Source organism: Carassius gibelio, chromosome A16, assembly GCF_023724105.1.
Source record: "Carassius gibelio isolate Cgi1373 ecotype wild population from Czech Republic chromosome A16, carGib1.2-hapl.c, whole genome shotgun sequence".
In the NCBI taxonomy this organism is placed as follows: Eukaryota; Metazoa; Chordata; class Actinopteri; order Cypriniformes; family Cyprinidae; genus Carassius; species Carassius gibelio.
This window is the reverse complement of record NC_068386.1, coordinates 15,803,217-15,827,283: the sequence shown is the minus strand read 5'-3', so window position 1 is coordinate 15,827,283 and position 24,067 is coordinate 15,803,217. Positions and strand designations below refer to the sequence as shown.

At 38.5% G+C, this 24,067-nt stretch overlaps 1 protein-coding gene and 1 long non-coding RNA gene across 18 annotated transcripts in view; one reads left to right on the top strand and one right to left on the bottom strand.

Moving 5' to 3' along the window:
* The window catches only part of LOC128030750 (uncharacterized), a 51,583-nt gene that overhangs the window by 17,032 nt on the left and 10,484 nt on the right, over positions 1-24,067 (top strand). The gene's annotated exons all lie outside the window — the stretch shown is intronic.
* The window catches only part of LOC128030746 (carcinoembryonic antigen-related cell adhesion molecule 20-like), a 92,043-nt gene continuing 69,438 nt past the window's right edge, over positions 1,463-24,067 (bottom strand). For 6 of the 17 annotated variants that reach the window (XM_052618656.1, XM_052618664.1, XM_052618658.1 and 3 more), the window contains exon 9: positions 1,463-3,539. In XM_052618656.1, the coding sequence (XP_052474616.1) occupies positions 3,510-3,539 (30 nt within the window). In that variant the 3' untranslated portion in view covers positions 1,463-3,509. Of the gene's footprint in view, positions 3,540-3,706; positions 3,854-4,324; positions 4,348-4,545; positions 4,587-4,933; positions 5,067-5,318; positions 5,574-5,670; positions 5,950-6,626; positions 6,948-7,210; positions 7,351-24,067 lie in introns of those variants that run through there. The other 11 variants (XM_052618660.1, XM_052618661.1, XM_052618670.1 and 8 more) reach the window with 5 other exon arrangements.

Genomic DNA, 24,067 nt, shown 5'->3' with positions numbered 1-24,067 from the left:
CTACGAAGAAAAGCGAAGTAGCAGAGTTTGGTATTACCAGGCTACTGGTACCAAGCCCCTCTGCTAAAGTTTGAAGTCATCTACAGTGCATAATATCATCCAAAGATTCAGAGAATCTGAAACAATCTCTGTGCATAAGAATCAAGGCCGGACAACCATACTGGATGCCTGTGATCTTCGGGCCCTTAGACGGTTGTAATCAGCACTCTGTTCAGAAGCGTGCATCTCTGATGGTATTGGGAGTGCGTGTGGCATGGGCAGCTTACACATCTGGAAAGCCACCACCATCCAAGTTCTAGAACAACATATGCACCCATCCAGACGTCGTCTCTTTCTGGGAAGACTTTGCATTTTCCAACATGGCAATGCCAGACCACATACTGCATCAATTACAGCATCATTGCTGCATAGAAGAAGAATACAGGTACTGAAATGGCCTGCCTGCAGTCCAGATCTTTCACCCATAGAAAACATTTGGTGTATCATAAAGAGTAAGATGTGACAAAGAAGACCTAAGACAGTTGAGCAACTAGAAGCCTGTATTAGACAAGAATGGGACAACATTCCTATTCGTAAACTTGAGCAACTTGTCTCCTCAGTCCCCAGACATTTGCAGACTGATATAAAAATTAGAGGGGATGCTACACACTGGTAAACATGGCCTTGTCCCAACTTTTTTGCGATGTGTTGATGAAATTTAACTTATTTTTCCCTTAGAATTATACATGTTCTCAGTTTAAACATTTGATATGTCATCTATGTTGTATTCTGAATAAAATACTGAAATTTGAAACTTCCACATCACTGCATTCTATTTTTATTCACAATTTGTACAGTGTCCCAACTTTTTTGGAATCGGGTTTGTAGATGGCATGGGTGCATCCCTCAATCTGAGAGTTACGGAAGAGTGCTTATATGAGGTGGAGGAAAAGAAAGAACTAGACTGATGATATTAGAGCTACTGTGATAGACCATGTTCTTGTGCATAGAAGGACAGAAGTGTTCAACCTATTTTGAGCAGATTCTCTGTGGCCACCATAATCAGTTGGAAAGGTCAAAAGAACAGCAAAAGAAGAGTTGAAGAGAATTTTCTGTAGTGACATAAACGTTCATGTCTTGTCTTGTCAAGGCATGGATCCACCACACCAGAGGGTTTTCTAACCGATTGCCTGTAGATGAATTCCTCTGATTCCTTTTTACATATATATCTATGCATGAATGTGTGTGTGTGTATGTGTGTATGCGTGCGTGTGTGTGTGTGTGTTTGTTTTATTTATTATTTTTTAGAGTAACATTATTATTATTATTATTATTATTATTTTCAAAACCATTTCACCTTTACTCAAAATCAAACAAAGCTTTCAGATTATACACACATTAGTCAATAATATACGCACTACAGATAATTCATTAGACACTACATAAAAAAAAGTTTAATTCAAGTGTCCAGTGAATGGAGTCTTTTATTTTTTTATTGTATAGAGTCAATGTTTTGCAATAACACATACACACACATACAGTGTTGACATTTTTTATTTGATCCCCTGCTGATTTTGTAAGTTTGCCACTTACAAAGAAATGAAGGGTCTGTAATTTTTAAAGAGACAGAATACCAACCAATACCAAAACACACTATAAAGGTTATAAATTGATTTGCATTTCAGTGAGTGAAAAAATTATTTGATCCTCAAGCAACGCATGACTTAGTACTTGGTGTAGAAACCCTTGTTTGTGAGGGGGCATAATGTTTGATGAATTACGCTACAGCACTTATATTATCAGGGGTGGACTTAGTGATTTTGGGGACCTAAGCAAATTTCAGGTATGGGGCCCCAAAACAATAACTATGTGCTCTTTTACGTCTAACCCTTATTTTGCTCTCTCTCTTTAGTTCAAAGTTTATTTACTTCTTCACCGCTAAAATAAATAATTAGTCAACCTGATGCTGTTCTAAATCCACATTAGGCTTATTTTTCTGGATCACATTCACTTCAGTTCATTGCGATTAATCAATTCCGTTAATCAATGAAGCTGTCTGCACTGCACAATCAATTTCTTCTATGAATGTTGTTACAATTAGAGGATTCACAAGCTTGCAGAACTCAGCACTTGACAAAAACTCAGCATTTTGAGTGATGAGTGAAAATTTGTCACTCTCAGAGAACATGGGGAGAAAAACACAAGACACTTGAGCGTTTGCCAAATATGTTTGCCCAATATCAGATGCCGCTTACCTTGCTTTTTGGTTAAGTCCGCCCCTGTACAGTATATTATTGCACTGATTTGGCTATTTACTGTGAGCAGAGTGTCAATCAATGCATTGTAGAATACGGCAAACATAAATACAAATAATTGAAGTTGCCTGTCAAATTTTCCTAACAAGCAACCTTATTGTTTAAATAAGCCCCCCCCAAAAGCAACACGCAACATAAGATTTTTTCATGCAAATTACCAAAAATAAAATAAATCAATAGCCCAAAGTCGTGTCCTGATTATCATAAAGGACATCAGTATTATCTACTGTAATGGTACTGTACATTAATAAATTTAGCACACAGATATTCAAATTAATTTGTATTTAAAAATTTAAATAATAGTCTAGTATTAGGATTTTTCAATAAAGATATTGCACAAAGTTTGACATTATATTTCTATGAATATATATATTTCTATATAGGTTTGTTAAATCTTGGGTATTTAAATCATTTTAGATTGTGTCCCAGTCCGCCCCTGATGACCAGAATAAAATGTCACTTCCTCATGTCTTTTGCCTGAGTGATGATGTGTTCAGGTCTAAAGGTGATTTTATTCATGAATGTGACCTTTGTTTTTCATTACACATTATCAGATTTATCTTCTTTTATTGGCCCAGTGTAGGAAAGAAAGAATGAGGATGTTTCTGATGATTTCTTAGGGGCTGAGTTCTGACCATTATAAATAAATATAAATATAATTCATATTTAAATGTAATTTTAAAAACACTAGCCAAAAATATTGAATAAAGGAGCAAAGACAAGATGTCAAATGTGTAGAACTCAAAGACCTAGTGTTCAATCTGCTTTCTTCTGAGTTCTCTGTGTGTGCAGATTCCACCTGAGCCTGAAAATTAACATTTCAATACCAGATCTGCAGATATGATTCCATGTTATTAGTACTTGTCCTATTTTAGTATGTCATGTTTCCATGCCTTTAATATATGGCCTTTTATACGGTTATGGCTTTGACCCTAATCTTTTACTATTACAGAAAGATACTTCTGTATTTCTGACTTTTTAAGGAACTATGTCAAGAAAAATATATTTGTCCATTGTGAGGAACAAGTTTATAATTAAACTGCATGAGTGGAGCACACAGAACAAACAGTTGATGCAACAGCTTATAATCTTTCATTAATATGCCATATAAAAATTTTTGTTTAAATTGTAAAAAAAAAAAAAAAAAAAAACGAAAATAAATGATACAGCCGATCGATCATCTTGCAGTAGATGTGTTTCAGTGTCTTCACTTCTTCACCTGCGCACAGGAGGAGGGTTTGAGACCTGAACAGAGACGTTACACAAGCATTTAATAAAATAAACCAACCAAATGACTTCCTTAATGTTTTACTGCAATGCCACAGAAAATAACAAACAGCACTTATTTGATGATGCAGCCAAAACACAGATAAGATGCTCTAGAAAGGGCTGAACTGGACTGGACTGCTCACCTGAGGAGGAGTAGGAACCCTTGGCCTTCTTGAATAATCAAGCTTTACATTTTCATACATATCATTCTCATACTCATTTTCATGTTTGTCATTCTCGTATATATGTTCACTCATCTTCCCTGGAATCGCTCCATCTCCTCTGGCCTTCTGCAAATCAATCTTTATTTATAGTTTGCATCCAACAATTTTTTTTCTTAAATTATAATCAGAACATCAGACAGAATGATGTTGTCACTTGAGGTTAAATTAAAATAAATTTAAATTAAATTTATGCATTTAGCAGATGCTTTTATCCAAAGTGACTTACAGTGTATTCAGGCTATCAATTTTTGATAGCAAATGCAAAATATGTTGCTGATAATATAATGATGAACAGAAAGCCCACAATAAACAGTGCTAATGTCTATCATGATTTAATATTTGTCATATTCTATAGCTTAAATATAGTTAAAGTGTGATCATCAGCATGTCTTTGAGCAGTAATGTGAAAGATTAAAGTCCATTTGAGCTTACTGTAAAAATAAACTCATCTATCAATAAACACGTCATTAAAGAGTTTATTGATGGATGGGTTTATTTATTTTTTTACTTTCAGAAGAGACTGAAGAGGTTACTCACTGTCTCCTGTCTGCTTTGTGCTGCTGTTTAAGGAAAGAAAGACTCAATGAATTTGATACTGAAAGAAATATATACTGAATAATCTGTAATATAAATAGTTAATCTGAAATCTATTATGTAATGTAATTATCAAGGGAAATCTAGATATAATTGCTTATGTCAGATGTGTTCTTCAATCAAGTCACACTAATGCTGGCATTATGAATGAATAACAAACATACCTTCACTTGCTTGTCCTTTTTGTTGTTGGTTTAACTTTGGGCTGCAGCAAAAACACAAAGACATTTTGTTATAACTAGTCTTTACCACATTATTGTCTCACAAAAATGCATTTTATTACAGTTACTGTGGTCATTTTATTATGTATGAAATATCACTATCCACATGTTAAGAAAATTCACTGAAATTCAGAAACACTGAGTTTGATATAAAATAGGAATAAAATCACATAAGATCATAAGGTTCATACATGTACTGTATGTAGAACTTGATTTACAAAGTCCTGTTGGAAGCTGAAGTTGTGATTTGTTACAAATGTACTGATGTAAAATAATATGTTAAATCAAAGGTGTGATTACAAAATACACCATGATCTGCCAGATTACTCACATTTTCTTAGTTTTTGTTAAATAGACAGTCAGGCCACAAATGCCTGCAACTGCCACTAAAACCCCAATGACAATCCCAGCTATCGCCCCTGATGACAGCCCTCCTCCTCCTCTTCCTCCTCCAGCTCCTCCTACTATGGAAAAGATACAAGAATCACAAGACCAAGGCACTTACTACAGACAATACTAACAGTTATACACTTTAACATGTATAAAAAATAATAATAATAATAATCTAAAACAACACAAGGCAATTACATAACAGAGATGTTCAAAACAGTAGAGATTTTAATATAACTTTTTAAAAATGTAGTTCCTTTAAAAAAGTGGTAGATTAAGGTCAAGGTATTGGGAACTCATTTCAGATTAGTTTGAACTATTCTCACCTTTAACTAGTAAAGCATGTTTGTGTGAGGCGCTTCTCTTTGTGACATTATTGGAGGCTGTGCAGATGTAATCTCCACTGTGTGTGAAGTCAGTCTTGTTTATGGTGAATGTATTTGTCGTCACATTGGTGTCTGTTTCATTAAACGTCCAGCTGAATGAAGCAGCAGGTTCAGAATTTGCAGAACAAGAGAGAGACACACGAACCCCTAAATCCACCACATCTTCACCCTTAACAGAAACATCTTCTGGTCCATCTAGAACACAAACAAGAGACTCAATGACAAACTAATCACTGAAGAACGACTGTATTTCATCAGGCTTGATCTTGATGTCTGAATGTTGAACACTCACAGTTGATGATCAGACGCACAGGTTTTGCCGTCTGAGAGCTAGCAGGGTTTCTATATGTACACTGATATTCTCCACTGTCTGATCTCTGCACTGGACTGATGGACACTGATCTGTTATCAGATGAGAAGATGATGCTGTTGCTAGGAGACAGAGGACTGTTATCTTTCATCCACTGCACAGAGGTGATGATGCCAGTTCCCTCAGAGCTGAAGTTAGCAGATGATTCTCCCTCTATTAATGATCCTTCTGGACCAGTAACTCTGACATTAGTTATATTTTCTGTGAATGAGAGAGAAAGAACAAACACACTAGATTTAAAATGAGTCTTTCACATTTAGTGACCATTTCACATTTTTACATTTAGTGTGGTCAAGGGTGTTACAGAAGTCCAATCAATAATGAAATGAATGTTTATGTTTGAATATGTGCGCCCTATAAACTATTTATTTCAGTGTCTATTTAGATCATCATAGTTTGTAGCATATCATTTATATTTTTTATGGATTTTCATAGCTGATAGAAGACTGAACATCTGGGGTCTCAAGAGTAAATAGTTTAAAAAGTCTAATAGTTATTTCAAAATAAATTATAAAGCTAAAGTTTTTCAAGAGTTTCAACGTGATTTCCATGTAATAACATTTTTAAAGTTTAAACATGAGAGTGCCCTGAGTATCACTCATCTGTGCAAATCTGGTTCAGTAAAAATTAACCACAAAGTTCACTGCAAACAACAGCAGACTTGTGCATATCTCAAATATTATTATTATACTCTCATTAGCACTTCTGACTGTCACCTTTGCAATTTTTACACTTCCATGTTTCATTTACAGCATATTAAATTGCTTTATGTCACTTTTTCCCCTTCCACACATTAAATTAATTTCTTATAATCATATATTATGCCCATGTAGCCGATGCTTTAATATTAAATGCTGAAGTTTGCGCCACACACTCACCGAACACTTGTAGTGAAGTTTCTCCTGTAAGTGAGTCTCCAACACTAGTTATTACAGTAAGTCTGTATATCCCAGAATCACCCAGTATTAGGTTCCAGAGCTCCAGAGCGAGAGTGTTTCTGTCAAAACTGACTCTGTCTCTGTATGCTGAGGCTATTATAGGTGAATCAGGCGATCCTGTCAATATTAGAGTTGTTCCAAAATGCCACTGAACTGCATCAATTGATGTGGAGGGCGGGTTAACAGGAGCAAACACCACACTTCCTCCTACTGCTCCATAAACCGGACCAGAAATCTGCAGATCTTCCCCTAAATACTGGCCTATATCAAAGAAAGAAAGAAAGACAGACAGACAGAAAGAAAGAGTTATTGACTTATTGCACTCAATGGCATACATTTTATCTGCTACATCTACTGTAGTTAAATATATAGTTGGATTCACAAATTCACAACAAAAACAATGATTAACTGCAAAGTTGGACATAGATTTCTGTGCCATTACATAATTAAAATACTTCCAACTAACTAGTTATTAAACACAGCAATTTAACATACATTTTTGAACATTACAAAAAAAGCCTCACCAAAAAGCGATAGCATCCACAGCGTACAGTACAAACTATCAGAAACCATCATGATCGAGCTCTCAGCTGTCAGGAGCTGTTGCTTAACTCATCTGAACTATTTTCCATCAGTTTTCAGTCAATGATAAACAGCAGTTCTAGACAGCAGAGCTCACTGCGCCACCTAGCGCTGGATAATAACACAAGTCTTACCTTTGATCATTCAGTAAAGTTACCAACATATTCAGTTTTTCAGTCACGTGACTGGCTCGAAGAGGGCAAAACACCCATAGAACTGCAGCACAAGCCGTCCAAGCCACAAATATTTAAATAAAATATAAAACTGCGTGACTTTCTCAAATGTAGGCTACACAAAGTATGAATCATCAATAAGGTTTATACTGAATTTGGCCTTTTAACCCTAAAAAGTACAAGACCATAAAGTGAAATCGGAAAATTAATGTTTTGCTATTTTCCATCTTCTTAGGACACATACACAATACAATTTCATGATTTTTAATTTTATATTTTAATGTTTGTATCCTCTGATTGTTTGATAATATTTTTTATTTATTTAATATATACATTTATACTTTTGATTCATACTTTTTCTTAAAAGTACTTTTTACTTTTTGTTTTTGTGAAAACCTGTATCTGAACTGTAAATATTTTTTTCATTTTTATGCAGGCCTTTAAAAAGTCTTACATTTTAATAAGATACCCTGACCAATCCCCCCCATCACCCCTGTAAGGACGAAAGAACCTGAGATACTTTGATCTCCTGAGAAACAGACAATACAAACATACACAGGCATCTTCAAGACACCCCACAGAGTGGAGGAGCAGGATACCTCCTTCCCTTCTGGCCATTTGTTTCATTTTAAATCCCTTCACCCATTCTTCCTTCTACTCAGTCTGCTCAAAATGATTACATGAAAATGTCAATGCAAGTGAACTAACACTCATGTCTAGTATCATTGGAAATGTCTCAGTGCAACTGGTACAATGGTCTCACTCTCACAAAAGTAGATTAGAAGATAATACAGATCTGAAGAGTCAAGAGATATCTTGATTACTGTGATGGGAGTGTCCTTTCCTGGGGCCCTCCATGTAAATTACCCCCTGTTCCCATTGAGTTGTAAAACCACCCAGGCTTGGGACCTGAGGTAATGCGAATTCCAATTGTTAGTTTCTGTCTTCATCTCGGGGGATGTTTGTCTTGGTCTGAGGTATTTAAAGGATTGCAGCAAAAGGATCAGGGCGATTTCTGTAGCCAGAAAGCCCGTAGTGTGTTGTGTGTCTCTTCACTTCATACTATGTATTTTCTAAGGTCAGGTATGCATATTTTACTTTTAGATTCATCTTTGAGAATTTGATGTTTTGTATTGATATGATTTGATGTGTTTCAATTGGATATGTAATTGGCAAAATACATATCTACCTGACTGTAAATAAATTGTTACATTTTGATTCTATTCTGTCTTACTCTGTAATTATTGACTAGTAGATTACATTGTATCCTTGTTAGCAACATGAGCACCCGAATGAATGAGTTAATATAAAAATAGAGTTAACTAGAATAATCAAATGTCAGAAGAATATTAATTAAAAAGGCATACAACCAATTTGCATTTCAACCTAAATTCGAGGTCATACTAAAATGGAGTCAGATTAAATAATAAAATGGAGTCAGATTTGAGTTTAACCTAAAATGAATAACTCTACGCGCTGAAAGACAGAACACGCAGGAAACCTTCATCCAGCACCGGATACCTTCCTTGGGCTGAGTGTCTGGACCTTACACCCCTCCACTCAGATCTCCTGAATTTTGTTGCCCAAATGACCAAATAGTAACAGACAATAAATAACACATTTCTAAAACAAAATAATGCAGAAGCTGCAACTTAAGTGTATATAGTAGAAAAAAATTGTTTATTGTGTATTATTTTAAAATAGAGTCAAAGCTATGTTTATTAAAACCTAGCTAATTTTTAGGTCAGTTTTAACCACAGTTACTAGTAAAGTATGTTTGTGTGAGGCGTTTCTCTTTGTGACATTATTGGAGGCTGTGCAGATGTAATCTCCACTGTGTGTGAAGTCAGTCTTGTTTATGGTGAATGTGTCTGTGGTCACATTGGTGTCTGTTTCATTAAACTTCCAGCTGAATGAAGCAGAAGGTACAGAATTTGCAGAACAAGAGAGAGACTAGATAACTATAAAATTCTCCACACTCATACATACAGACATACAGACATACATATCTCAATATCTCTAAATCATTTAGCAAACTAATAACTTCTATTTACACTCTTCTACACTCAGTCTCAAATCATGGGCAACAAGACCTGCTAGAACCCTCAATCTTATTTCTTAATGCATAAAAATTGCTACTGTGACGAGGAATTTCTAGACAAACTCTTATACAATTTTAAGAAATATCCAATGAGCATCCAATTAATCCTGCAATGTGTAAGTTAGTTATCTAATATCCAAATTAAATGTTGATAAACTGCACTTTAATTCTAGATACCTGATATTCCTTCCATCAGCATCCTAAACTGGAATGAAAAAGATGTACTTATTTTCCCAAATTCCTCTGCAGCATTACTCCCAACCTGTGTGCCACTATCTGGAAAATGATTCAAAAGTGCCCCTCTTAGACAAATAGCAATGATATGTGGTCAATAAAACAAAACGCATTTGAATTATTATTACGAAACAGTACTTAATCGCTCAAAAGAGTGTTTATTTTTAAATAGCTATCAGTCAATCTGAGGTCTTGCTCTTGAGTTGTGTGTTTTGATGGACTGACTGTTATGCAGTCTGTCCCTATGGTTTGCCGGAAGAAAAAATTAACCAAACAATATTTTAAACTCATTTCATCAATAATCAAAGTTAGTGTGTCGATTTAACTATTTTAGAATATTAATTCATCAATGCCCGTTTTTCATGTATAATACACCAACCAATCATGATCTGGCACAAGAAGTTATAATTTCATTGGACAATAATGTGAAGTGGAGCGGTAATTTTCCATTCTAATATATAAATCAGTTCAATCAGACAATTACATGGAAGACGAGCTGGGTTTAAGCCGATTCTTGAAGATGGCTAAGGACTCAGCTGCTCGGATTGAGTTGGGGAGGTTGTATTATTCTCGTGTAGTCACTCAGAATAGTGTCGTACCAAGAAATAACCAAGAGCACACATGTTTGCGTCTAGCTTCCGTCTTTACTGGAAAACAACTGCCTCTCATACAGAAAGCTACCAACCAATCAACATTCAGTATGCAAATAATCACATGTGAATCGATAACATTACATCCCCCTCTTTGTGAAATACTTTGTTACCATGTAAGTCTAATATTGCAAAATTAAACTTCCCTTGAACATATCGGTTCCCATCGGGACAATACTTAACGTTGTATTTGTAGAACAAATGAACAAGGTTTCATAACCAATGAAATGCAGAACTTGCATTCAAAAATACTCTCGTGTGTAACGTCCCTACTACTGCCACACTTGTTTTATTATATTTTACCAAATGTCAGAGGTTTATAGGTCAAGAATGTCTCTAGGTTTCACCATGCGACCAGAGCGTGTAAACTGAGGAGTCACCGCTTTTTGATGCATGCTACCATTGTTTTCTTTCAATCCTCCTGTATCCACAGGTGCAGGAATGTGCATGCTCTCAGGTGCTGGCTCATTTGTTTCTGATGCCATTTCTTTGGTTTCCATTAAGTGTCGACGATTACGGCGGAACACTTGGTCATCGTGAGTACGGATAAAGTATGAACGGTGTGCGTCCACAGGTTGCAAAACAGTGGCGGGCATCCATCGACCATTGGTTTGTTGAAATCGAACATTATCCCCTTGTGCCAATGCTGACAATGGCTGTGCTGTGCGATCATAGTACTGCCTCTGTGTTGCTTGCTTTAGCTTTCTTTTCGCATTCACCAGCTTTTGATCCACGACCTGAGGCTGTAGCTGTTTTTCGGACATAGGGAGGATGGAGCGAAGACGTCTACTCATCAGCAACTGTGAGGGAGACTTAAATCCATCAACAGGGGTGCTCCTGTGTTCAAGTAAACTGAGGTAAGGGTCCTTCTTATCAGCCTGTGCTTTGCTCAGCATGGCCTTTGCTGTTTGTACAGTCTTTTCGGCGAGACCATTGCTTTGCGGATAGTGTGGACTAGATGTTACGTGCATGAAGTCCCAGTGAATTGCAAAGTTTTTGAAGTCATGCGAACTGAACTGTGGGCCATTGTCTGAAATTATTTTTTCAGGTATACCGTGCCTGGCGAAGATGGCCTTCAGCTTACGGATGACTGCTGATGATGTGGTCGAGTGGAGTCTCTCAAGCTCGAAGAATCTGCTATAGTAATCTGTGGCTATTATATAGTCATCTCCGTTCCACATGAACAAGTCTGTTGCAACGACCTGCCAGGGACGTTCTGGTATCTGGTGAGATATCATGGGCTCTTTTGCATTGGATTTGCGACGCTCTAAGCATGTGGTGCATCTTTCCACCATTTCTTCAATTTGCTTGTTCATGCCTGGCCAAAATAAAATATCTCTGGCCCTTTGCTTACTCCTCTCTATTCCCATGTGTCCAGTGTGTATGCGCTCTAACATTTCTGCCCTAAGCGCATGTGGAATGATGATTTTCTCACCCTTAAACAGAAGCCCATCGATCTCTGAGATCTCATTCCTGTGATTCCAGTACTCAGTAAGGTTATAGGGGCACTTTTTCCTCACATCAGGCCATCCAGATTTTATGACACTTCTCAGGGAAGAAAACTGTGGATCTTGCTCTGTTGCTTTTCGGATGCTCGTTAGCTTACTGTCGCTTACAGGTAGATTATCTACAACTGTGTGAATTTGTGCATCCATATCCTCATCCAGTGATTTGAGTCGGTACGAGATGGACTTCCTGGACAGCGTGTCTGCTATTGGAATGTCTTTTCCTGGACGGTGCACAATTTCAATATCATACCTCTGTAGTTGTAAGATCATTCTCTGGAGGCGTGGAGGCGCAGCTGCAAGAGGCTTTCTCAGGATGGGTTCTAATGGTTTGTGATCAGACTCGACAATAACCTTTCTGCCATAGACATATGCGTGAAAACGTTTGCATCCAAACACCACAGCATACAACTCCTTTTCGATCTGCGCATAGTTTTCTTCTGTTGGTGTGAGGGATTTTGAAGCATACGCAATAGGCTTTTGGTCCTGGAGCAGTACGGCTCCTAGGCCGCTTTTTGACGCATCGACCTGTAGGTGGAGCTCTTTACCAGGGTCATAGTATGACAGGACAGGACCAGGCTCTCGTGTGATCAGTTCTTTCATCTTCTCAAATGCTGTCATCTGAGTAGCGTCCCACACGAACTCACTGCTCTGTTTCAGGAGCTGCCTCATGGGTGCATTTATTTCAGACAGATTTGGCGCAAATCTGGATAAATAGTTAACCATACCTAAAATGGTCTCCAGTTCTGACTTATTTTTTGGAGGGCTCATGTCTCTTATCGCACTGATTTTTTTCTGGGTCAGGTTTGATGCCTTCTCGTGTTAACTTGTGCCCGAAATAACTGACCTCAGGGACACATATCACACTTTTGTCTGGGTTGAGGCGTACTCCTTTTTCACGGGTCCTCACTAGCACAGCGCGCAAGTTTGCATCATGTTCCTCTTTTGTTTTCCCAAAGACGAGTATGTCGTCTACAATGGCTGCAACTCCGTCGAGCCCTTCATAAGTCTCATCTATCTTTCTCTGAAACTCATCTTGAGCAGAGATCAGTCCAAAAGGTAGACGTAGAAATCTGTACCTTCCCACAACAGTATTGAATGTTGTCAATTTTGACGATGACTCTGACAGCTTGATTGCCCAATACCCAGATTTTGCATCAAGCACACTGAAAAATTGTGCTCCAGCGAGTTTTGGGGTTATGTCGTCCAGTGTCGGCAGGGGGTAATGCGGCCTTTTGATCGCTTTATTCAAGTCTCTGGGATCTAAACATACCCTGAGTTTTCCAGTGCGGGGCTTTTCAACAACCACCAGGGCATTAACCCAGTCTGTGGGTTCCGTCACTTTAACAATAATGCCTGATTTTTCCATGCTGTCCAGCTCCTCCTTGAGTCGACTGCGCAGCGTGAAAGGAATCCTCCTGGGCGGATACACGACAGGGACAGCTGTAGGATCTATGTGTATAGTACATTCTCCTGGAAATTCACCGATCCCATGAAAAACATCCTGGAACTCTTGCATGATATCACAGGTCTTGCTTGTATCTGCATCAACTGAAAAGACAAGCTTTATCAACCCCAGGTCCAGGCATGCTCTCAAACCAAGCACGGGAGGTGCATGTGTACTCACAATGTAAAATTCCAGCACCGCTTCTGTGTCTTTGTATCTACAGTTAAGCTGACATGTTCCTTTTACATCCAGTGGCTCTCCACCATAGCCTGTAAGACGGCGTGTTGTGGGCTTCAGTTCTGTTGTGCTGAAAAGCTTTTCAAATCTACCGGCTGGAATAATGTTCACCTGGGCCCCAGTATCCAATCTGAAGCTAACTTTGCTTGCTTTCTGTCCTAATTCAAGTTCTGCAAAAGCCTGTTCACATTCTGTGCTTTCATGCTCTTTATTAATTGCATCAATGAACAGCTCATCCCCCTCCAAGATGTCTGTATTTCCCACTGTGTGTACAGCTTTATGTGTAACAGGTTGTTTTGATTTACATACTTTTGCGAAGTGGTTGAGTTTATTGCATATTTTGCACCGATGGCCTTTTGCAGGGCACGCATCCCTCTGATTGTGTTGCAGTGCACATCTGCCACATGGCCTGTTTCTGTCTGTAACTCTATCCGCTTCCTTCGCGGTTGCTCCATGTTTCTGTCTGTCTGATGTTGACTTTTTGCTTATCACTGCATGTGCTGCACGGTCATGTGCTGCGGTTGCACGTGAGTTTATCATCCTGAGCTGGTCTTGCGCAACCTCGTGCGACCGTGCTATATCAATAGCCTTTTCAAGTGTTAAATCAGCACTTTGATTTAGCAGTTTTTCTCTGACTTTTGGGGAGTTCGTTCCAAAAACAATACGGTCCCGTACCATTTCGTCACTGTTTGTATACCCACAGTCTTTCACAAGAAGTTTAAGCTCTGTAACGAAGTGCTCGAATGTCTCGTGCTCTCCTTGTATTTTTTCATGAAACTTGTACCTCGCAAAAATCGGGTTTGCTTTTGGCATGACATACTCTTCAAACTTATCATAGTAAGACTGCAGTTTTTTGGATTCATCGGTTGATAATGTCCATGTATTATAAACATCTCGCCCCTTTTCACCTACCCAAAGGAGCAGATAGCTACACATTGTCTCCTCTTCCTTGTCGCGCAGCGGCCCGGCGAACATGAGCTGGACATGCTGACGAAATCTCCGCCATGCATCCGGCAAGTTTACGGAGTCCCAATCCATTTTCGGCGTAGGAACCCCTGACGAATCCATCATGCCACAATTAATAAACTTCTGACACCATGTATTATTCTCGTGTAGTCACTCAGAATAGTGTCGTACCAAGAAATAACCAAGAGCACACATGTTTGCGTCTAGCTTCCGTCTTTACTGGAAATCAACTGCCTCTCATACAGAAAGCTACCAACCAATCAACATTCAGTATGCAAATAATCACATGTGAATCGATAACATTACAGAGGTCATTCCACCAGGAGGGAACATTTAATTTAGAAGTCCGTAAAAGTGACTTTGTGCTTTTTTGGGATGGCACAATCAAGCTTTCTAGTGTTCCTTTAGCTCAATTGGTCGCGCTTTGCCTTATCAAGTGCAAGGTTGGGGGTTCGATTCCCCGGGAACACATAGGTAAAAATTGATAGCCTGAATTCACTGTAAGTCGCTTTGGATAAAAGCATCTGCTAAATGCATACATTTATTAAAATTTATTTATTTATTTCTAAAGGGCACATAAAGGGTTGCAGAGCCAGTGGTGTTTTGAATTTTATACAAGCAGCTATTGGCAGCCAGTGCAAACTGATAAACAGAGGTCTGACGTATTATTTTCGGCTCATTAAAAATTAATCTTGCTGCCACGTTGTGGATTAGTTGTAAAAGTTTGAACTGGCTGGAAGACCTGCCAGGAGAGCATTGCAATAGTCCAGCCTGGGCAGAACAAGAGTTTGAACAAGGAGTTGAGCAGCATGTTCCGAAAGAAAAGGCCTGATCTTCTTGATTTTACAAATCTGCAACATTAAGATCAAGCAAATCTGCAGGATCGGACAGTTTTAGCAATGTGGTCTGAGAAAGTCAGCTGATAATCAATCATAACTCTAATGCTTCTGGCTGTTTTTGAAGGAGTAGATGTGCTTGTTGGTGAAATTGTGATGAAACGATGGGTTTGCTGGAATCACAAGCAGTTCTGTCTTGGCAAGATTGAGTTGAAGGTGATGGTCCTTCATGGTCTATGGAAGCAACAATAACAATCCATTCAAATTTCATTTGCAGATGTGCTTTATTCATATCAGATACACTTAGTGTAAGTAACTTTAAAGTTCACTCTATTCATCACCCAGTTCACCCACCACTTATTACTTTTATTTTGGGAAAGATTGATGAGTTCACATGCTGTAAATCCGACTGACAGGACTCTCTGAATTGCAGCGTGAACAAACTGTTACTTGGAGGGTAAGGAAGGAACTCATACGCAGACAGGAATCACTACACAGAGGGTTTATTAAAGACAAAAAGGGGAAAACAAAACCCACGAGGGGGAAAACAATGACTAGGGCAGTGACTAAATAACTTAACAAGACTGGGTTGAAACGATAAACAAAGACTCTCAACACTAGAACACTAACTGCAGACGAACACTCACGGGAAATACAAAGACTTCTTCAAGGGGTAACAATGAAACAATGAACCGACAAAAGACAGAGCACACTAGGGGATATAAATAGGAGAACTAAATAAGACACAACAGGTGGCACAGGTAAGGCAATCATGACAAAACTAGGATAACAAGGGGGCGGGGCAAGGGGACGAGACAACACAAGCACATGGCCCAAAGACAAGGCCAAAACACGGGTCTGTCATGATCCTGCCTCAAGACTAGAGAAAAGTCAGGACATGAAGGCAGAATCATGACACAAACATGTTGGCACCCATCTCATATTACAGATCACAATCAAGATCATTTAGAAAGCTTTTTAAACGACAAAACACCCTCATTTACACATTTATGAATCTGAATATCAGATTGTTCATGACATGGTATGCAAGTTTGTGAATATTTTAAATAAAAAATTGAAAAACAAAATAAAAGCAATCCATCTGTCATACAGTGTTATTGTAAACGTGGTGTGTCAAATGACAAGCCTGATGCATCACCATGGAAACAGTAAGGGCAACAAAATAATGGTTGTCTTAAAAAAAAACTCACCACTGACCACTATATTATTTTAAACTCAACACTGAGAAGGTTGACTTCCCTTCACGTGACTTAATTTTGAACAGTTTTTTATAAGATGAATTGCTCATTGCTCTGTTGAAATGAAAGCTTATGATGGACTTACAAATTGTGTTTATTCTTCTACTGCTGTCTTGCACCTTTGTGTTTACAGGTTAGCGAATTTTTACTGCTTTTTCACATTTTTAAACCTGAATTTGTCTTATTCTGAATTTTTTTTCTCCTAAATATATTATATAAAGAAATTATATATAGATAAACAAATAAATAAATAAATAAATATATATATATATATATATATATATATATATATATATATATATATATAATTTTTTTTTTTTTTTTTTTTTTTTTCAGTACGGACAGAAAGTTGTCACTGATCTTAAGGTTACTGGGTATTCATGGATAGAGTGGCGCAACAGTGTGACATCATGACCTTGGTACCCAGTAACCTTAAGATCAGTGACAACTTTCTGTCCGTACTGAAAAAAAAAAAAAAAAAAAAAAATATATATATCTATATATATATATCTATATATATATATATATATATATATATATATATATATATATATATATATATATATCTATATATATATATATATATATATATATATATAGATATATATATATATATATATATATATAGATATAGATATAGATAAATATATATATTATTATTATTTTTTTTATTTATTTATTTTTTTTCAGTACGGACAGAAAGTTGTCACTGATCTTAAGGTTACTGGGTACCAAGGTCATGATGTCACACTGTTGTGCCTCTATATCCATGAAAACACAGAAGAATACAGAAATACTACAAGTGCAGTGGACATGGCAAAATGAGTCCAGGAAATATGAAATCATGGTCTTTAGCATGGACCATGGCCTTTCTCTGCATGACACATGCCTGAAAGACAAAGCTGTGAATACAAAACCTTCCCTAGCGGCAGTCATACAGGACAAACCACTCTTACAGTGTCAGAAGGTATATAAGTAAATGCCACTCATTTAAACTGAACAAGGAATCTAAAAAAACTTGCTGTTATTGTAAGTAGAAGGCCTAGTAGTAGTACATTAGCCTGATTGTATTAAGCATCATAAGTAGGCTATGGCATATATATACTTTTTCCTTGTTTTTATTTTTTTCACCCACCTCTACCCCTAAACCCAACCATTCTGGAGACTAAGAGGAGCAGGAACAGGGGTCAGATATTGGCAACAACCTGGTCCTCAAATTTGATTGGCATATATGATCCAATACTGCAGGGACTTTTCCCTGAATGTATCACTCTGTTTGTCTGTTTTTGAGTATTCTACGAGTTTATGTGTTGCATTATATAATATATTTTTTTAATTATTATATGAATTTCTTGTTTTAGGAATTGTTGTAATCCTGATGGTCTGATCCACACCATTGTGTTATGTCTTCATGTAGACAAGAAGTACAAGACTGTGTATTTATCTTAGTAAACTTTAATAACTACTATGAACAAGCAGGTTAACGTGCACATGCTCAGCAGTCTATCTTATTTATCTCACTTACTTACTATGCATAAATCTAACTCAAGAGGCTTGAGTGCCATCTAGTGGTGCATTAATGTAAGGACATCACATATTCCCCTCTTAGTTAAATGAATTCTTTCTGTAACTAACAACTGGCATGAAATAGAAATATAGAACATTAGATCTGTAATGTATCAACAATTTTACATCTATATGAATTATGCACTAAGAAACACATTAACTGAATGCAAAAGAACATTTTAAATAATAAGAACATGAACCAAACTACTCAACTACTATTCAGTATTGAATTCTCATGTGAGTGTGTGTAATGTATGTGGCAAAAGTCCATGTCAGTTTTTCCCAAGGTGCAGAAGGTAAATGAACAGGCTGGAGTGGAACAGCAGAGGCTTTCGCAGTTTTATCCAAAGAAAGGCATAACTGACAGGCAGTAATTTTCTCTGCCACAAGTGTGTCCATTTTGGGCCACCAATACATTTCACGCAGGCGTTGCTTTGTTCTAACAATTCCCTGATGGCCCTCATGTGCAATGCAGACCAATGACTCACGCAGTTCCCCAGGTACCACCAATCGAGACACTCTAAACACAAAATCAGCAGAGTTTGTAGTACGGATGAAATACAGGATCCGGAGCAGCAACAGAAGAAGGCCATCCAATTGCAATTTGTGTGCACAGTGCAGAGAGTTCAGAACAGCGAGCAGAGGCAGCAGCGAACTCATCCTGGGATATAGAAGTCGGACCAGTGGACAGTAAAGCAACAAACTCAGGCTCTGTATCCGACTCAGCATCTGAAGTAAGAGGCACAGGCAAGCGGGACAAACAGGTCTGCTGTGTGGTTTTCAGATCCAGCACGATACTCAACTGAAACAGAGCAACCGAGCAGCCCACCGGACTATGCGCACACCAGCTCTATCAGTCCCTTTTGTGGTCAGCAGTGTCGTTAAGGCTTGATGGTCAGTCTGCAGAGTAAATCTGAGTCTCCCCACAAGTATGTCCTCCACCTTTCCACTGCCCAAACGCAGGCCAGAGCCTCATTTTCAACAGTGGAATATTTCTGTTCAGCTGAGGTGAGTGTTCTGGATGCGAAAGCGACCGTACGTTCTTGACCATCCGTGCATATTTTCGCGAAGACAGCACCTAGTCTGTAAGCCGATGCATCAGTAGAAATTACCACTGGCAGCTCCGAGTCAAATAATGCAAGAGCAGGACTTTGTACAAATAGCATTTTTACATCAGCTAAACTTTGTTGAGCTTCATTAGACCAACGAAATCCACTCTCATCTCTCAGGCATGCATGCAGGGGGCATTACCACAGAGGCGAAATTGGGAATACATTTGTTGTACCATGAGAGGAGGCCTAGCATAGAACACAACTGAACAGCATCTGCTGGTGCAGGTGCATCGATTATTGCAGAGAGATGTTCCTGATCCAGCTGAATACCCTGCGATGTCACCATGTGTCCTAAAAACTTCAAGCTCTGTTTTCTGAATTGACATTTAGACTGATTCAACACCAACCCGGCATCTTTGAGACGTTGCAGCACATTCAGTGCTTGATCATGCTCTTGTAGCGAGCGTCCCCAAACGATGATGTCATCCAGAAGATAATTTGCAACAGTCTGGAGTCCTTTTAGAATGACAACCATCATCTTTTGGAATGCAGATGGAGCAGATGCCAAGCCGTAAGGTACCCTGCAGAACCTGAAGAGGCCTTTGTATGTAATAAATGCAGTGTGGTCTCGCTGTTTTCGTGAAGAGGTACCTGATGGTATGCACTTTCCAAGTCAGTAGTTGAAAATACAGATGCGCCTTGCAGTAATGTCATCATCTCCTCCATGTGCGGCAATGGGTAGCTATCTACTATAACTGCCTTGTTGGGCCCTCGCAGATCCACAGACCTCTTGTAATTCAACTAAATGCACTGAATGCGTAGGAGCAGAACGGCAAACTCGTGCAAAATGTCCAGTCTTATTGCAATTCTTACATTTAGCAGATGCAGCAGGGCAATTCTGTGCATTTGCAAGATGTCCAGCAGAGCCAAAGCAAAAGCATGTCCGAGCTGATGAAGCAGGAGCAGAGGATTTTGATGAGGCACGTGCTTTGAATTTGGCCTTTGGACGTTGCCGTCCAAAAGCAGGAGTGGAATGTACAGCTTGTACTGGAGCAGGGTTGCTTATAGCCATTGATTTTGCCTGAACATCAGCGGCTTCTAGCTGTGTGGCAATTGTAATTGCAGTCTCCAGTGTCAATTTGGATTCCACTAATAATCTTTCACAAATGCGAGGGTTAGCAATATTTTCAACAAGCTGGTCACGCAGCATATCGTCAAGATTGTCAGCAAATTCACAAGTAGTCGCCAAATCTCTCAGTGCAGCAATATACATGCACTACCATTTCATCTGTCCTCTGCGCTCGTTTCCTGAAGGCAAGTCTTTCCACAACCATATTTCTTTTTGGAATGAAGTGTTCTTCCAAAGCTTTAATAGCATCTGCTAGATCGTCACTGGTATTAGGCAATGTATAAAACAGTCTCTGACCTTCAGTTCCGAGGCAGTGAAGGAGCAAAGCCCATTTTCTGGCTTTCCCTGCCAGGAATCTCCAGTAGCATTCATGACAAGTATGTAGTTCTGAAACATCTTCAGCCATGTTACTAGTGGTATAGCAGGCTCACCGGGACATGGCAAAAAAGGACTGGGAAATGGAGCACTTACTGATGCCATCCTCAGGAAATATTGTAAAAAAAAAAAAAAAAAAACTCCTCGTCTCCAGTTTTGTGTTTATGTCTTCATGTAGACAAGAAGTACAAGACTGTGTATTTATCTTAGTAAACTTTGATAACTACTATGAACAAGCAGGTTAACGTGCACATGCTCAGCAGTCTATCTTACTTATCTCACTTACTTACTATGCATAAATCTAACTCAAGAGGCTTGAGTGCCATCTAGTGATGCATTAATGTAAGGACATCACAGCCAGAGGTGTAAAATAATTGAGTAATTTTTCTTGATTACTGTACTTAAAGGGGGGGTGAAATGCTCATTTTCACTCAATCTCCTGTTAATCTTGAGTACATATAGAGTAGTAATGCATCCTTCATATCTCCAAAAAGTCTTTAGTTTTATTATATTTATAAGAGAAAAATAGTCTGTGCCGATTTAAAAAAAAAAAAACACGAGCCGCTGGAGGCGTGCCGTGTGGGCGGAGCTAAAGAATCACGAGTGCCAGTAGGCTTTTGCGTTGAGAGCATTTGGAAGTTGTTGACATTACCGTGAGAAAAAAAACCCATCATCCAAAACAAACCATGGCTAACAGTCAGATTCAGCCATTTATTTATGATCCAGAATCACATCCCGAGTCTGAAACTGAACGAGAGCAGCAGTAGCAATGACTACAACAGGACGTCTCTATGTGGTATGTCTTGAAACTGTATATATTTGCAACTGCTAAAACACTAAACCCCATTCTCTGAACCCAATGCTCGGTGGCATAAACCTATTTGTCGAATCAGTCACTTTGTAGGCAAAACCTTAAACAAGTTCAGGTAGTTAAGACACTGTTTGCATATCTCATCCACTCTTTTTGCAAAACTCTAAACACATTCTTACTCACTAAAACACATTTTGCAAAATGGTAAATACATGTGGCAAAAGTTAAACACAACTACAACACAACTGTCATCGTTTACACACAACAACTCAAAATTGTTCACACTTGTTTCTAATGATATGACCAAATCAGCTGTCTAGACTATAAACCAGTACAGGTGGACCAGGTGCGGTGAGTGTTGATACCACAATGGATGGAAACAATGTGAGAGGAAGAGGAGGAAGAGTTTGTGTAAGAGGTGGTGGACGAGGAGGAAGAGTACAATGCCATCCGACTGCGTGAAATACAGCAAAGACTTGTAGAAGACAATGCAAACTTTGAAGGTATCAACAGAGTCAGCCTTTCTACCATTTTCCGTGTCCTCCATCGCAACAGGGTAAGCATGAAACAAGTGTACAGAGTTCCCTTTGAGCGCAATTCAGAAAGGGTTAAAGATCTACGATATCAGTATGTGCAAGTAAGTGTACACTTCCAGCACTGATGCTTACAGTACAAGTTTGTAGCCTACAGTTATCATCCTATACCGTTACTGAAACTGCACTACATTGTAGTGTATGTAAATCAGCAGTGCATATACATATGTACATATGCTTTTGCAGAAGTATGTCTTTCTGGAACACTTACAAACTAGTTATTTATCTATTTTATATATAGAGGGTGTTTGAAATGGATTCCATGGAAAGGTCCCATGAATATATTTTTGCAGATGAAGTAGGGTTCAATCTGGCGAAGAAGAGAAGGAGAGGCCATTGTGGAAGTCCCTGGCCAGCGTGGTGTCACTGTCACCCTAGGTGCAGCCATAAGCAATGGGGGGTTCTCGGGATGCTGAGGCAGAATGAGTCTCTCATTGACTTTGATTTTGCAATTGCACAATTTTTTGTGTAATACACTTTGCATTTAGAGTGGTCTTTGTTCTTTGGGCTTACTTTATTTTTATGCTGAAAATACAGAAATTCTATACTGTATTACTTGCAGTACTTACAGTGTGCAATATATGTGCTGTACTGAGTTGTGAATTATTTACTTTTATTTATGGCAAAATTATTTTCTATATGCAATAAAGAAAAAGTATCTGTAACTACATGCCCTGGATGCTGTGTTGTCAATTTTTTGATGTAGTGTCTAATGAATGCTGATGAGTGTTTATATATTGACTGGCTGTGTTTATGTTTTGAAAGCATTGTTTGATTTTGAGCACAGATCAAATGGTTTTGAGGCAAGTGTTTGATTTTGCCAGAAGAGTCAGGGGTTTTGTGAATATAGTTTAAAGATTGGGTTTTGTGTTTAAAGTTTTGAGAATATGGGTGAAGGTTTCAGGAAATGTGTTTTAGCAATTGTGAAATACTGTGTGTAACCCCTCTCTCCCAGGTCCTTTCTGATGCTCCGAGCGGGGCTTGAACCCGGGTCTCCGACTGGGAGGCAGACGCACTAACAAGGAGGCTAAATGGCTACAGCCACTAGCGTCTGTTGCTAGTGCGTCTCTTGACATCGGGGAGTGAGGTTTGCCTGCACAGCACTACTCGCTGGCCTCTGTTACACTTAGCGATTTTAGAAAATGACTAAGTTACACTTTATGTCGTCTTTTTTTTTTTCTTTAAAGGTGCTTACGCGCCGATAGTTAAGTTAACAACACAGAGATATTTGAAGCAGTTTTACTCACCGCCTGCGGTTCCAACACTCGATCGTAACCCTTTTTCGTTGGGATTGCATCATCCATAATAAATAAACGATATGCAAATCCGGCATCAAACTGGGCCTTGTTTGTAAAACAAGCATCTTCGAAATGCAGGGAACAAACAAAAACACTTGCACAACTCCGTTGATGCTCTGTAAAAATAAACTCCATCCACTGGTCCCTTAATGTTTTTTTTGGGGTAATCTGTGCAGGGTTGTCTTGCCCTCTCAACCAAAAACACACTTCTTTTGTGACATTTTGCTCTCGCTCTGATCAGTTAATGTCTCTGCTCTGCTATACGGGAGCGCGTGCTCTTCCGGCAGACGTACCCTCAGGACCCATATAAGGAAATTCCGCTCCATCTAACGTCACACAGAGCCCTACTCGGAAAAAAACTTTCCGAAACTTGTGACAAACCGGAAGGAGTATTTTTGGAACAAAAATACTCCTTCAAACGTACAACTTATTTTTTTAAACTTTGTCCATGTTTAGCATGGGAATCCAACTCTTTAACAGTGTACAAAACTCAGTATGCATGAAATAGCATTTCACCCCCCCCCCCCCCCCTTAAGTATTATTTTGGGGGATTTGTACTTTACTCAA